General features: G+C 42.6%; 1 protein-coding gene across 2 annotated transcripts in view; it reads right to left on the bottom strand.

Moving 5' to 3' along the window:
- The window catches only part of LOC123758009 (putative sodium-coupled neutral amino acid transporter 10), a 102,930-nt gene that overhangs the window by 15,341 nt on the left and 71,392 nt on the right, over nt 1–16,197 (bottom strand). For both annotated transcript variants that reach the window (XM_069338906.1, XM_069338907.1), the window contains exon 11: nt 6,452–6,599. In XM_069338906.1, the coding sequence (XP_069195007.1) occupies nt 6,452–6,599 (148 nt within the window). The remainder of the gene's footprint in view (nt 1–6,451; nt 6,600–16,197) is intronic.

Genomic DNA, 16,197 nt, shown 5'->3' with positions numbered 1-16,197 from the left:
TGCAAACTAATATACTGTCTGGGAAAAACTGCTACAAAACGGCTACCAGAAAGCAATTTGGTCATGCTACAGGGTTGGGAGAGCCTTAACGTCTCAACCTCAAGCTTCACATTTCACCTTTTTCCTCAGTTACCACCACCATCTCACCTAGATATCACTGTAAGATTGATGTTGACCAAACCCACACACTAGAAAGTGAAGAAACTACTGTACAACGTTTCGGTCCGTCCTGGACCATAATCAAGTCAACCCACAATCGACTTGATAATAGTCCAGGACGGACAGAGACGTTGTCGTCTCTTCACTTTATAGTGTGTGGTTTGGTCAACATTTTTCAGCCACGTTATTGTGACTCCTCATCTGCACTGCAAGATTGTAAGTGAAGACCTGTACCTCTGTACCCCATTCATAATATTGTACCTGTACAATATTACAGAACAGTGGTACCTCGAATAACGAATTTAATCCATTCCGTGTTCGTCATGTGAAACAGACGTCATACAAAACGAATGTCCCCATTTAACCACTGATGCACTGTGTTTATTGTGAAATTCCCCCAGTGTGCATGACATCAAATGTTCCCAAAAATCATTTTTCTTTGTAAAATGATAAATTACCTTCCCCTGAACATGTCTATGTAAAAATAATTACCAAATTCCACTTACTTTGGCTGTGAGGACGTAGACAAGGTGCGCTGTGACGTCATCAGGGGCTGGTCGCCCGTGCATGAAGCTCCCAGACACGGTCGCGCGGGCCATTCAAGCCTCGCGAATTGCCACAAATATACAGTAATTTCAATTATACTTTGTATGTATTTCCAATGTGGTTTTATTTGTTTCTTTTATTGTATATGATGATGCATATTTGTGACCTTTACAATATGTATACAGTAGAATGTTCATAATTTTCCATGGAACTGTAATACATGTGTCAGCAATGTGTCCACAATAAATGTTTATTGTCACAATATTACGTGGTAAACATTCACTAAAATTACAATATGTACAGTTTCACATACTATTTACACAGGAACACACTGTATTACACATTTGAGTACTTTGGAGGTGTGTAATAATCAACAAAGTAGTCCATGGTACACAGCACGACTTTGCTCTCGTTGCACCAGCTACAGATAAGAATTTTGCTTCCCATTTCATCATTCTGTGTGCTTGCAAATAACGCACTCGTGTGCACCCTTGGCTTTAGTACTTATAGGTGGTATGTAGCCAAGCTTGTAAAGCATAAGGTAGTATTGAAACGATTATAGGAAAAGCTCAATTTGTAAGGTAGTCTTGAAAAGATCGCTTTGTAAGGTCCCACACAGGATGAGATTCATTAGTCTCAAAGAGTGTCCGTCAGTCAGGAAGAGATTCAGGTATTCTTGAAAATATCTATGGAAAACACCACCATGGAAGCCGCTAACACTGTTCATCTATGCTACTTGTATCAGATGCCTCATCACTGAACGCAGAAAACGATTCATCTATGTATCATATATATAAATTGGAGATGGCAAGGGTGGGGCTCAGAGCTACAACTGGATACGCTCGCTGTATCATCCTCATAGGTGCTGTATCACTTGCATCCGACTGTTGTGTTAAGTCCTTATTGCGCCTAACTTCACCAACGTTATGACCCTTATGTTCTTCAAACAATAAGGTCTGAATTTCACCGACTGAACACAATCTTTCAACACCGTGTCAGACAGGTGTTTGGGAGCCAGAGACGTGTGCACCACCCCATGGTTGCTCATGCAGTACTAACCCAGCCAGCAGCCCTAGTCTTTCATGTTTGTTATAGCAAAAGGTTCGTTCAGTGTTTATCGGGTAGGCAAACAATCTTTGCTTTGATCGCCATTATGACAATCTTTCTTTGTTTCAAATGTGTTCCATTTGTTTTGTATTCGTCTCTTATGTCTCAATAATGGAGCAGCCTACCCGATAAACACTGAACGAACCTTTATGGCATTTGTTCATTTTTCAAATTGTTTCAACAGTTCTTTTATTATTCGTTTTTTTTTATTTAAGAAACATGGAGCAGCTGACCTGTAGACCACCAAATGAACCTTTTTGACATTTGTTCTAGTTTTCAAAATTCTTTTTTTTTATTATTATTTACGTTTTTTTATCTAAGAAACGTGGAGCAACCTACCTGCCGACCACCGAATGTACCTTTTGCTATAAGACAAATGGAAACAAATACTGAACACATTTGAAGACAGGAAAATGTCATAATGGTTTATTCAGTGTATGTAAGGTAGGCTGCTCCATTATTGAGACATAAATGACAAATACAAAACAAATGGAACACATTTGAAACAAAGAAAGATTGTTATAATGGAGCAGCCTACCTGCCAAACACCAAATGAACCTTTTTGACATTTGTTGTATATCAGAAATTTCATTTCTTTTTTTCTACAAAAATGTCAATGCTTTGCAACATCTCGGCAGTCACCCCTTTATATCCCAGCATCATTAGCATCTTTAAACAAGAACAACATAATTTATGTGCATCGTCAGAGGCGTCTGAAAATGTGCAAGAAGCAGCGCGACCCCACCGTGTGGTGTTGACATTACTCAAATGAGCATTCCTCATACAGGACTGATTTGATGCCGATCAGGCCGTTCGTTACGCAAAATGTTCGCCTTTTGGGGCGATCATTATGCGAGGTACCACTGTATTTTATTTAACTTACAGTACAATATTATTTATTTTTGAAATGTGCACTTTTATAGCATTATGATGACTTTACAATATTATACTGTATTTAGTGAGCTTCTATTATGAAATACTTTTTCAAAGTTAAATAATGTAGGAGTAGGAGGGCATGCCGGAAAATCTAAAATAATTTGCTTTTTTTATCTGCATTCAGTATTGTCACATGAATCCCCTGCATAGAAGTGGAACTGCCTTTTCCCTTCACCTTCAATGCCTCTGCACTGGAAGTCTACATCTACACCAGCCCAGATGAGTCGTCAGTCCTGCCACCTCTCCATACCCCCCAGGGCCTGGCACGGCCTGGCACGACTCAGAGGCAAGCCGGGCACCTCTGCTAACCAGTAGTTTGCCTCCACAAACAAGCAGTTAGCCATCTTCACCTGACAGTGGTGCAGCTCAACACAAAGGCACCGCCAGCCACAACGAGCAGTTTGCTAGTTGACCAGACGTCCACCTTGCATTGACACCGGATGAGTCATCACCGCCGGACTATATAAAGGGCGCTGCCTCCCTGGAGAGCCAGTCTCTCTCTTAGTGCTCTAGGATCACCTTCGATTCTCTCACCCGTCGTCTGTCTTCAGCCAACGTCGTGTGATTGATGCCATGGTGGTATGGTAGCTGTCTTCAGTACACCAGTATATCTTTATGCTTTTATTCATTGCTTATACTGTAGTTTATTTTTACATTTAAGATCATACTAACTTGTTCACTTTTGCATTACATGACAGCCAAGTATTTTCAGGGGCATTTATGTTCATTAATATTTCAGTAAATTGTTTAATTATTTATTTGATGATTTTTATTTGTTTCCACCTGCGACTTACACACTGCAAGGCCAATAGCAGCATTTTTTTTTATGTGCGGGAGAGCCATACCATCTTGGCTCATTATAGCTGCGATACCACAACCCGTCACAGTATGAAGCTGGTTGAAAAGAATGAGTGTTGTATTATAGAAAGTACACCTGCACATTCTCCAATGATGTAGATAAGAATAAACATTACTTATTCTTTTTCCATGGCAAAAATCTTTGGGTACAACAGTCACTTCAGAATATTTCAAAGGAACAAAGCTAAAATATACAGTACTGTACACTTAACCAGTGAACTGCGCAACGCGCCTCTGGGATCTTATACTTTTAGCATATGATTCAAAACTCCTGCGGCTACATGGGGGTTCACATCAACTTCCTCAGGGCTCTTGTAAACAGACGCCATTTAAAAAAAAATCACGGGAACATTCCCTGGTGTGAGAGTCTCAGTACTAAGTGAGCCACCAAGGCTGGCACATGCAGCATGAGCTCATAGTACTGCTGTTCAGCTTGTGACCACAGCATCGCCTAATAATGTCAAAATATATATATATAACTGGTATTATTTAGCCATGGTATTATTAGGGAGCCGGTCGGCTGAGCGGACAGCACGCTGGACTTGTGATCCTGTGGTCCTAGGGTTCGAATCCCAGGCGCCGGCGAGAAACAATGGGCAGAGTTTCTTTCACCCTATGCCCCTGTTACCTAGCAGTAAAATAGGTACCTGGGTGTTAGTCAGCTGTCACGGGCTGCTTCCTGGGGGTGGAGGCCTGGTCGAGGACCAGGCCGCGGGGACACTAAAGCCCCGAAATCATCTCAAGATAACCTCAAGATGGTAGTATTAGAGAAGAGCCTGAGTGTGATAATGACTGTGTACAATGTTCAAATATTAGTGAATCAATGCTGTTCACGATGTTCACAGCGCTAGCCACAGCACCACAGCATTATTTCGTCCATCTAAGAATCTTCAAACGACTTCTTATGTTACTTTACAAAATATACTCGTGGTTAATTATTCATTTACAGGATTTAGTGATCAGGATTGTGGTGATAATTAGCGTTGTGCATAGTATTGTGGGAGGAGGAAGTTTGTTGAGGGAGGAAATTGGGGTAGCATCACTGTGTGGCAGGCCACTCTTGTTTTGCTCACCACACTATCTTGAGAGGTTATCTTGAGATGATTTTGGGGCTTAGCATCCCCGCGGCCCTGTCCTCGATCAAGCTTCTTTTTAGTTACACACCCCAGGAAGCAGCTCATAGCAGCTGTCTAACTCCCAGGTACCTATTTACTGCTAGGTAACAGGGGCATCAGGGTGAAAAAACATTTTGCCCATTTGTCTCCACCTCCACCGTGGATCGAACCCGGAACCTCAAGGACTACGAATCCGAAGCGCTGTCCACCCAGCTGTCAGGCTTCCCTGACAGCTGGGTGGTTCACTATGGTGAAAACATATGTACATACCTTGAGTTTACCTTGAGGTGCTTCCGGGGCTTAGTGTCCCCGCGGCCCGGTCGTCGACCAGGCCTCCTGGTTGCTGGACTGATCAACCAGGCTGTTGGACGCGGCTGCTCGCAGCCTGACGTATGAGTCACAGCCTGGTTGATCAGGTACATGGGTATATCCAATGTGTGAATATAATGTAACAATAGCAACAGGAGTATGTTGGGAGGAGCCATTTTGGGGAGGGAGGTGGCGTCATACTCATAGCGTTGTCTGCTGTGTGATTTCTCATGCAGTGTATTTTGGCCACTGTGCTGTTTGGACACAACACCAGTTTACTTGCACAGTTATGGTGAATAAAACATGTAGATATGTATACATAATGTGTGTTAATAGTGTAATAAAAACAATAACAGTACGGTGGGAGGAGCAATGTTGGCGAGTAAGGTGTAAGGAGTAAGCTAGGTTTTGGAGGAGTGAGGGAGGGCTGGCTGGATGTGACAGTTCACACTCGCGGAGTTCTGAGTGAATTGATGGTGAATGTATATAGTGTGTGATAGTGTATAGTGTGTAAATATGTTGTAAATATACATAAATGAACATGAAACATTGGATGTTTCAGGATGTTGGAGCAATATATGTGGACACTTGTGATACATATAACACAGTGTCTTGGGACAGTACGGATGTTCTACTGCCATAATATTGTGTACGTGTTCATTATACATAGGATTGGCAAGAAAAAACAAAACAAATGTATTTGGAAATGTATGCAAAAAATGAACAAAAAAATATTTGTGGCAACTCGCACATGTTGAAGCTGGCGGGCAACTGGGTTTCAGTCTATGTCACGGGCGACCACCAAATCGTGACGTCACACGCCATTTTCCGGACCCCATTGTGGCCAACGTAAGTACAATTTCTATTTTTTTGTTTACATATCTGTGATCAAGGAAGGGCATTTAACATTTTCAAAAACAAAAACAAAAATTTTCCTGAGAATTTCTTTCCTGTGCACAGGGATGGTGCCGTATTTGGAAGGCGAGCAGCACAGTGATTAATGCATATATTTAAGAAAAAACCTGATCCAATGATCACTAAGAATCATGCCTGCTCTATGCAATCTTTTGCCAGTTGCCTATACTGGTTGTGCTGCACAAACTTTTTGCTGTGTGAACTTATGTTTCACAAGGGTTTACTGTATGCCATGCCTGCACACCCCTCACAAATGCTACGCCATATATGCACAAATCATATACACTTACAGACACACCATGCCTTATATATTATATATTACTAAGATTTTTTATCTATTTAAAAATAAATACCCTTCCCCAACATATTTACGTAGTTATTAACTGATTTAAAACCTTTTTCAAGCAGGCAGCCAAAAAATATACTATATAGATATGACAACCACTTGACGCTAAAAGAAAAGCATCAGTCTAACCTTTACAAAACACCAAACTACTGAAACTTACTTTCAATATTTGGTAGGTTAGGATCAATGCCATTCTTGACCAAGTCTTTGACGACTGGCACTTGCGGTTCCGTCTGGACTTGGTTGATGTGGGCCAAGGTGAGGTATGTCCCGGTAACTATCAGCACTACACCAACTAACATGATACCCTAAAAATATATAAATAAATTAATAAAATAACACACACACACAGAAAAAGGTGACACCCCTAGGGTCAACACTTGCAGCAGAGGAGCTCCAGCATATTTCAACAATCCTAAGTATTGTAGTACAGGTTGATGGTAGTGAGTGGTGTCCCAGAGAACATAAAGGTATAGTGCTCTTGAAAAATAGGTGAGATAACAGGAATGTGCTAAGGGAAGTGAAAAATCGGATGAGAAAAAGTTGCCCTAGTGTTTACAGTGCAGTGAAGAACATTCAAGATGGCCACTGGCAAGGGGAAAAACAAAACAGAGCTTGATTTTGAGGGATTCAATGAAGAAAGCATTGATATAAGCAGTCTACATAACAAGTTGGTAAATTTAGATACTATAGTGAACTCTCATGTAGAAATAATTAGTAAATTGAAAGAAAGTAATGACCATTTGAATAGCAAAGTTGTATGTCTTGAGGTTTTAGTGAAAGACTTGCACAAGGATAAGAATCAATTGGAAACAAATTGCAAAGCCATGGAAAAGAAAATAAACTCTTAAAAATAGCTTTGGAAGAAGTTAAAGTAAATTTAATCCTAAATGACTACAATAGGTTAGGCAAGGAAATTCAACAGGAGAAACAGCTTTTGTCAGCACAGATGGAGGAAGTTACACAGGGAATAGAACAGTGCAAGAAAGATATGCAACTCACTTATGCACAAGTGGCCAAGGAGAAAGAAAAAATAGAAGAAGCAGTAAAGGAAGTCAAACACTGCAGCAACCAAGATAAAACAAACATTAGGCTGGAAGTGAGAAAAGAATTGGCATCTAACCCGAAGTTGGTGCAAAACACAGTGGATCGGAGTAAGTCCCTGATCATTTTTGGCTGCAAAGAAAAGGCGATAACATCTAGGTCAGAAAGAGCTGTAGAAGAAGCTAAAGTAGTAGATAAAATTGTTGGCCTCGTGGAAGGTCTTACAACCAGAGAGAATGTGTGCGACTACAGGAGAATAGGCAGGTACGTAAAAGGGAAAGATCGACCTTTGAGGATCACCCTAAACGGCGCCAAACAGATGGAAGAAGTACTAAGGAATGCTAGAAAATTGCAAAGGGATGAGGATGGGAAAGGGTGGTCGTTAAGACGAGATATTTCAAAAGAAGATAGAGAGAAGCTGAAACTGAACCTCGCCGAGGCAAAACATTTAAATGAGAGCAGGAATGAAGAAGAAATAAATTCTTTTTTCTACAAAGTGATAGGGGTAGGCAAACCAGTAAAGTGGTACATAAAGGCAAACCAACAAAATCAATAGAGAGAGGGGGAGTGAACAATAAGGAGAGGGGGAACAAGTTCCTGAAGATTGCATACACCAACATAGATGGAGTGAGATCGAAGATACTGGAGTTAAGTGATGTAATACAGCTGCGGACACCAGACATTGTTGCACTCACGGAGACAAAACTTGAAGATGTAATTTTAAACGAGGTCATATTCCCAAGGGGCTATTCAATTTGGAGACGGGACAGAAAAATTAGGAAAGGCGGTGGCGTTGCTGTGCTGGTAAAAGAACACCTAAAGGTGAAGGAAATAATGACTGCCAATCCACAAGAAGTTGACATAATAGCACTAGAGATCTGCCATGAGGATGATAAACTAATGATAATAAATGCATATAGTCCACCGCCAAGCAGCACATGGTCAAAGGAGGAGCTAGATAGTAAACGTGAAGGTCTTATAACAATAATGAGAGAGATTATAGCGAGAGCGGATAACGATAGATCACGACTGTTGATAGTCGGTGACTTCAACTTGAAATCCATAGACTGGGAAGCATATGAAGCTAAAACAGAAGATTTTTGGATCTGTAAATTTGTAGACCTCATCCTGGAAACATTCTTGTATCAACATGTTAACCCTTAAACTGCGCATGGCGTATATATACGCCCTGAGTAACATGTCCCATGGTGCGCATGGCGTATATATACGCCATAGGGTGCCAGGCCTGATTCAAATGGCCCGCGGCTACATGGAGTTCACAGTAGCTTCCTCAGGGCTCTTGTAAACAGATGCCATTTAAAAAAAAAATCGTGGGCAATATTCTCAGGTGTGAGAGGCACAGTATTGTTGGAGCAACCAAGGCCGGCGCACGCAGCATGAGCGAACAGCATTGATGTTCAGCTTGTGACCACAGCATCGCCGAAAAATGTCAAAATAAATATATAATTGTTATTATTTAGCTGATGACAATATTACAGATGACCAATGACTGTGATATAAATAACCAGGGTTGTGATAATAGCAGGAGTGTTGTAATAATTAGCGCTGTGGGAGGAGTGATGGTGAGAGACGGAGGGAGACAGCATCGTTTACTGACTGTGTGGCTAGCTGTTATTGTTTGCATTCACCATACCAGGTCAGTGGTTCTCTATGGTGAACACAAATGTAGATACTTATATATAATGTGTGTATTAGTGTAATAACAGCAAAAGGATTATGCTGGGAGGAGCCATATGGGTGACGGAGGTGACGTCATCTGCACGGTTTGTCTAGCTGTTTAGAGGGTGGCCACTATGCTCTTTGGGCGCACTACAAGCTTAGGTGTACAGTTACGGTGCATAAAACATGTAGATATTTATATATAATATGTGTATATAGGGTAATAACACTGCAAAAGGTATTGTTGGGGGAGAAAGTTTAGTGCGTGTGACCTTGAAAGAGTGAGGGAGCCGCCAGCCGCCATCTGTGTATAGCGACGACTCTTAGTGCCTGAACTAACTATATCAGCTTAGCTGTACAGTTGTGGTGAACAAAATATACACATACTTATATATAACGTCTGTATATAGTGTAATAACACCACAACTGGTATTGTTGGGGGAGAAAGTTTAGTGCGTGTGACCTTGAATGAGTGAGGGAGCCGCCAGCCGCCATCTGTGTATAGCAACGACTCTTAGTGCCTGAACTAACTATATCAGCTTAGCTGTACAGTTGTGGTGAACAAAATATACACATACTTATATATAACGTCTGTATATAGTGTAATAACACCACAACTGGTATTGTTGGGGGAGAAAGTTTAGTGCGTGTGTTGAGGGAGTGGCAGCGAGTGGCTGGCTGGTGTGTGGCGGTAACTCCTCGTTGCTTTTCGACTCTTAATACCAACTTAGTGGTTCGTTATGGTGACCAAAACATGCCAATACTTATATATAACCTGTGTATAGAGTGTAATAGCAGCAAAACTATTTGTTTATAGTTTTATAAACATAATAATTGAATCACTAATATGCACATCATACTTTTGAGTATAGCGATTATTAACCACTTTTATTATATAAATATATTACAATACACACTATTGAATAATATTACTGCAAAAAAACTAAGAAAAAATCAATCGGAGACATTGAAACAATTAGGTAATAATATCTTTGTGGCAACTCCCATCTGTCAACGCGGGTGACGCTGACCGGGTCTGACGACCGCTCTGTCAACGCCCACTTTTTGCCAGACTTCCTCGGTCAATTGCGCCCAAAATATGTCACCTACGATTTTTTTTTTTTCCGTGCTCAGGGGACACAAATTAACATGTTTAGAAGACGAAAAAAAATTTTTGAATTTTTTTTTTTCTTGCGCACAGAGGTGTAAATGTCCCCAGGACCCTGAGCAGTGTAAGGGTTAAACAAGCTACGAGGATGAGGGAAGGGGACGTTCCCTCCATGCTAGATTTGATATTTACCAGGAAGGAGGAAGAGATATTTGACATTCAGTACCTTCGTCCCTTGGGTAAAAGTGACCATGTCTTTTTGGGAATAAAGTATGCAATGCGTTATAAGCTGGAAGAAAATAAGGAGGTTGAAGCAGTTGAAAAACCAGACTTCAGGAGAGGACATTATGGTGACCTTAGAAATTTTTTTAGTGAGTATAATTGGACAGACTTGATGCTAGGCAAGGAAGTGAATGAGATGTATGTCAAGTTTTGTGAAATATATGATAAAGGCACAAAAAAATTTATACCAAAACAGAGATGCAGAACTAGGAAACAGCATTGGTTCAACAGAAATTGCGAGAGGGCTAGAGACCAAAAGACACAAAAATGGAATCAATACAGGAAGAGGCCGAACCCCCAAACATACCAGCGATACAAAGATGCGAGAAACAACTACACGGCAGTGAGGAGAGAGGCAGAAAGAAATTTTGAAAAAGGGATTGCAGACAAATGTAAAACAGAACCAGGTCTATTCTATAAATTCATAAACAACAAATTGCAGGTAAAGGATAATATTCAGAGGTTGAAAATGGGAAATAGATTCACGGAAGATGAAAAGGAAATGTGTGAAACACTAAACGAAAAGTTCCAAAGTGTGTTTGTACAAAATTAAATCTTTAGGGAACCAGATACAATAAGAATTCCAGTGAACTACATAGAGCACATAGAGGTGTCTAGAGACGAAGTGGAAAAAATGCTCAAGGAGCTCGGTAAGAACAAAGCAGCTGTCCCAGATGGCGTTTCACCATGGGTTCTGAGAGAATGTGCATCTGAGCTCAGCATTCCACTTCACCTGATCTTTCAGGCATCCCTGTGTACAGGAATCGTAGCAGACGTGTGGAAACAGGCTAACATAGTTCCAATCTACAAAAGTGGCAGCAGGGAAGACCCCCTCAATTATAGACCTGTATCATTGATAAGTGTAATAATGAAAGTATTGGAAAAACTAATCAAAACTAAATGGGTAGAACACCTAGAGAGAAATGATATAATATCAGACAGACAGTATGGTTTTCGATCTGGAAGATCCTGTGTATCGAATTTACTCAGTTTCTATGATCGAGCCACAGAGATATTACAGGAAAGAGATGGTTGGGTTGACTGCATCTATCTGGACCTAAAAAAGGCTTTCGACAGAGTTCCACATAAGAGGTTGTTCTGGAAACTGGAAAATATTGGAGGGGTGACAGGTAAGCTTCTATCATGGATGAAAAATGTTCTGACTGATAGAAAAATGAGGGCAGTAATCAGAGGCAATGTATCGGAATGGAGAAATGTCACAAGTGGAGTACCACAGGGTTCAGTTCTTGCACCAGTCATGTTTATTGTGTACATAAATGATCTACCAGTTGGTATACAGAATTATATGAACATGTTTGCTGATGATGCTAAGATAATAGGAAGGATAAGAAATTTAGATGATTGTCATGCCCTTCAAGAAGACCTGGACAAAATAAGTGTATGGAGCACCACTTGGCAAATGGAATTCAATGTTAATAAATGCCATGTTATGGAATGTGGAATAGGAGAACATAGACCCCACACAACCTATATATTATGTGAGAAATCTTTAAAGAATTCTGATAAAGAAAGAGATCTAGGCGTGGTTCTAGATAGAAAACTATCACCTGAGGACCACATAAAGAATATTGTGCAAGGAGCCTATGCTATGCTTTCTAACTTCAGAATTGCATTTAAATACATGGATGGCGATATACTAAAGAAATTGTTCATGACTTTTGTTAGGCCAAAGCTAGAATATGCAGCTGTTGTGTGGTGCCCATATCTTAAGAAGCACATCAACAAACTGGAAAAGGTGCAAAGACATGCTACTAAGTGGCTCCCAGAACTGAAGGGCAAGAGCTACGAGGAGAGGTTAGAAGCATTAAACATGCCAAAACTAGAAGACAGAAGAAAAAGAGGTGATATGATCACTACATACAAAATAGTAACAGGAATTGATAAAATCGACAGGGAAGATTTCCTGAGACCTGGCACTTCAAGAACAAGAGGTCATAGATTTAAACTAGCTAAACACAGATGCCGAAGAAATATAAGAAAATTCACCTTCGCAAATAGAGTGGTAGACAGTTGGAACAAGTTAAGTTAGAAGGTGGTGGAGGCCAAGACCATCAGTAGTTTCAAAGCGTTATATGACAAAGAGTGCTGGGAAGACGGGACACCACGAGCGTAGCTCTCATCCTGTAACTACACTTGGGTAATTACACTTAGGTAATTACAAGACAAGGCGACAGTATGTAGCAAGATGATGGCCCTAAACCTCCACAAGAGAAGGGCCAGACCACGCCAAGAAAACATAGCAAACCGATGAAGGGACAGAAAGAAAAAAGAAGGACAGCCAAAGAAAACCCCACACCGCCGCCAAGACGAAGCACGCAGGTGGGACACCATCAACGAAGCCACCTGACCACCAACAGGTAGTGAGATACTTGAGGCAGAACCGAACCAGCCCCGCCATGGACCGATCGCGCATAGGAAGAGGCAGAGCTGCAGGAAAATCTTGGATGCGACTACTGAGCAAGCAGAGCTGGAACCCAAGCCGGCAAGGAATGAGAAGGAACGTTAACCATACAGAAAACTTCCCAATGCTAGCAAGGTAGCCAGGATATCGGAGACACTGTGGTTCCAATGAGAGACTCTTGAGAAGTGACACCACGAGATCCGGAAAATGCCAACTGGCAGGGTAAGCCAGGAAACCAGGAACCCAAACCTGGCAAGCCAGGTAAGAACCAAACATAGGGGCGGTGTAAAAACAGGGAACTGAACATGGACAAGGTCCAACCTAGCCTCTCTACTGAGAGAGAACTCCAGCAACATAAGAGGCCCGAGACTGTTCAACACGCCTCCACAACACATAAGGGGCAAAACTGGTCGACCCCTCACAGTGACCAAGAGAGAACTGGATCAGCACCTCCAAGGGATACCTGATCAACCAGGCTGTAAGTAATATGTCAGGCTGCGCGCAGCTGCATCAAACAGCCTAGGCAACCAGTCCAGCAACGAGAAGGCCTGGTCGACGACTGGACCGCAGGGACGCTAAGCCCCGTTAACACTGCAAGGTAACTGCAAGGCAGCAGTAGGAGAGCCAAGAAACACATACTAAACCACACAACAATGTGTAACAAGAGGGGAGAGGTAACATCAGAACCATTACATCCCTTGACGCTTAGTTAGCACAACACAAACAAGTCTAAACTAACTTGTACAGGGCTTCTCGCAGACGTCAAGTCCTGGTGAGTAACCGACACGCAAGACAATCCAGCTACCCTCACATATTACCCTGCAGGTCAATTGACCTGAAGCAGATACAGGATAACAAGCCATACAGACTAGAAAAACAGCCCCAGCACCAGCAGCGAGGGACACGAGCATAGAAGGTAGATGAGGAACTAGGATGACAGACAGCAATGGGAATGAAAGGGACAAGACCAACAACACAGAGGCCATGTCTATGTCAGGTGGTTGACAGCCGAGAGGCGCAATCAAAGAGCCAGAGCTCAACCCCCGGCAAGCACAGCTAGGTAAAGACAACTAGGTGAGTACAGAGAATCCAATGTATATGAAAGGGCTATGCCAGGCACCGCAAGACAGGCAAGGAATGAGTGACCCAGATAAGACCATGAAAAACGGGGCCGTGACCCACTACGTAACAAACAACAAAGACAAACAAGAAAGGCCCCAGGAAGAAGCACACAAGGGCCAAACAAAACGCCACAACCAATCCTCAACACGCATCCCCAGTATTAAAACTGCAGCAAAATGTCACCTCATAACATCCTGACCCAGTGTAACATTTACCTCATAACATTTACCCCTACCAATTTACCTTGTAACATGGCGAAGGTGGGACCCCTTGATTGACTCAAGCATGTATTGGACGTGTATATGAGCATGACCGGATGGGTATAAATAGGAGCCGCCTCATATGGGCCAATAGGCCCTCTGCAGTTACCTTTGTTCTTATGTTCTTATATTCGTATCCAGAAACCACGAACCAGCGCCTGGCCGAAAGAGACGCCAGACCGCATAAACTCGCCTGCAGAACGTAGGCACGAACGTGTCACGACACAACGTAGCCGAGAAGCCACGAATTTGTTCATTAGCCGGGAAGATTCCAGGAGCACCACCAGAGGAAGAAGGTCAGAGCCGCACATGCAGGAGAAGAGTAGGGTAGAGGCGAAAGAGGCGCCCCAAACCCATAAGCAGGGGAAAACCCAGCATCCTCCCCACAGCGGCAATCTAGACCACCCTCAACATCTAAGGGGCACAGACTGGAGAGACGAGAGGAGCGAGAGAGGCGAAGCACCCAAGAGAAAAAGGACGTTGAACACCAGCACTTGTGTACACCATCCATAACAAAACAAACTCCCATGGCGCATGCGCAGGATGCATGCGGTCCGAACTGCACAACCCCGCCCAGCAGAGAGGGCGCCAACAAGGAGTATTGTAAAAATATTAGCAGTGCCTAGACAGAGCACGGAGAGAAGATATAATGACAAAAATACAAGACAGTATCTTAAACCAAGAAGAAGCACGGACGAGGACCAAAGAGTCCAAAAAAGGATTGGAGGTAAGCCTCACCGGAAGACGACAGACGTTCCAATAATGCGGGAAGAAGCAAAGACCTTCCCGAACCCCCGAGATCTCATAGAAGCAAACACAAAAACACGACGGCTCATAAAGGCACAGTTGCACCCGAGACCAAAAGTCATGCAGAACCCCGATAATAGGGGAACATGACCCTGACATATCGGAGAAGTCCTGTCACAGAGAAAAGGGGGTAGAAACAAAGAAAAGAACCCACCGATAGGATGGAACCGAACAGACCCGAAGGGACAAGGATCCGAACTCGAGGAGGGGCTGACGCCTAACAACTCATACGCAGAGGGGGGGAAGGAAAACCCCACTCCCCATAACCACTAGCCCCACTGAGAGGGTAGAAAACCCTGGCAGGGTCCAATGGGGCCTGGTTGATACCTGGTTGATGGGGTTCTGGGAGTTCTTCTACTCCCCAAACCCGGCCCGAGGCCAGGCTCGACTTGTGAGTTTGGTCCACCAGGCTGTTGCTTGGAGCGGCTTGCAGGGCCACATACCCACCACAGCCCGGCTGATCCGGAACTTTTCTTAGAAAACAGTCCAGTTTTCTCTTGAAGATGTCCACGGTTGTTCCGGCAATATTTCTTATAGTCGCTGGGAGGACGTTTAACAACCGCGGACCTCTGATGTTTATACAGTGCTCTCTGATTGTGCCAATGGCACCTCTGCTCTTCACTGGTTCAATCTTGCATTTTCTTCCATATCGTTCACTCCAGTACGTTGTTACTTTACTGTGTGGATTTGGGACCTGGCCCTCCAGTATTTTCCATGTGTATATTATTTGGTATCTCTCTCATCTCCTTTCTAGAGAGTACATTTGGAGAGCTTTGAGACAATCCCAATAATTTAGGTGTTTTATCTCGTCTATGCGTGCCGTATATGTTCTCTGTATTTCCTCTATTTCAGCAATCTCTCCTGCTCTGAAGGGGGAAGCGAGTACTGAGCAGTACTCGAGACGGGACAACACAAGTGACTTGAAGAGTACAACCATTGTGATGGGATCCCTGGATTTGAAAGTTCTCGTAATCCATCCGATCATTTTTCTGGCTGACGCGATATTTGCTTGGTTATACTCCCTAAACGTTAGATCGTCGGACATCATTATTCCTAAATCCTTGACATGCTGTTTTTCTACTATGGGAAGATTCGATTGTGTTTTGTACCCTGTATTATGTTTCAGATCCTCATTTTTGCCGTACCTGAGTACCTGAAATTTATCACTGTTAAACATCATG

The sequence above is a fragment of the Procambarus clarkii genome, chromosome 40 (genome assembly GCF_040958095.1).
Source record: "Procambarus clarkii isolate CNS0578487 chromosome 40, FALCON_Pclarkii_2.0, whole genome shotgun sequence".
NCBI classification, from domain to species: domain Eukaryota; kingdom Metazoa; phylum Arthropoda; class Malacostraca; order Decapoda; family Cambaridae; genus Procambarus; species Procambarus clarkii.
This window is presented reverse-complemented; position numbering and strand designations above follow the sequence as displayed.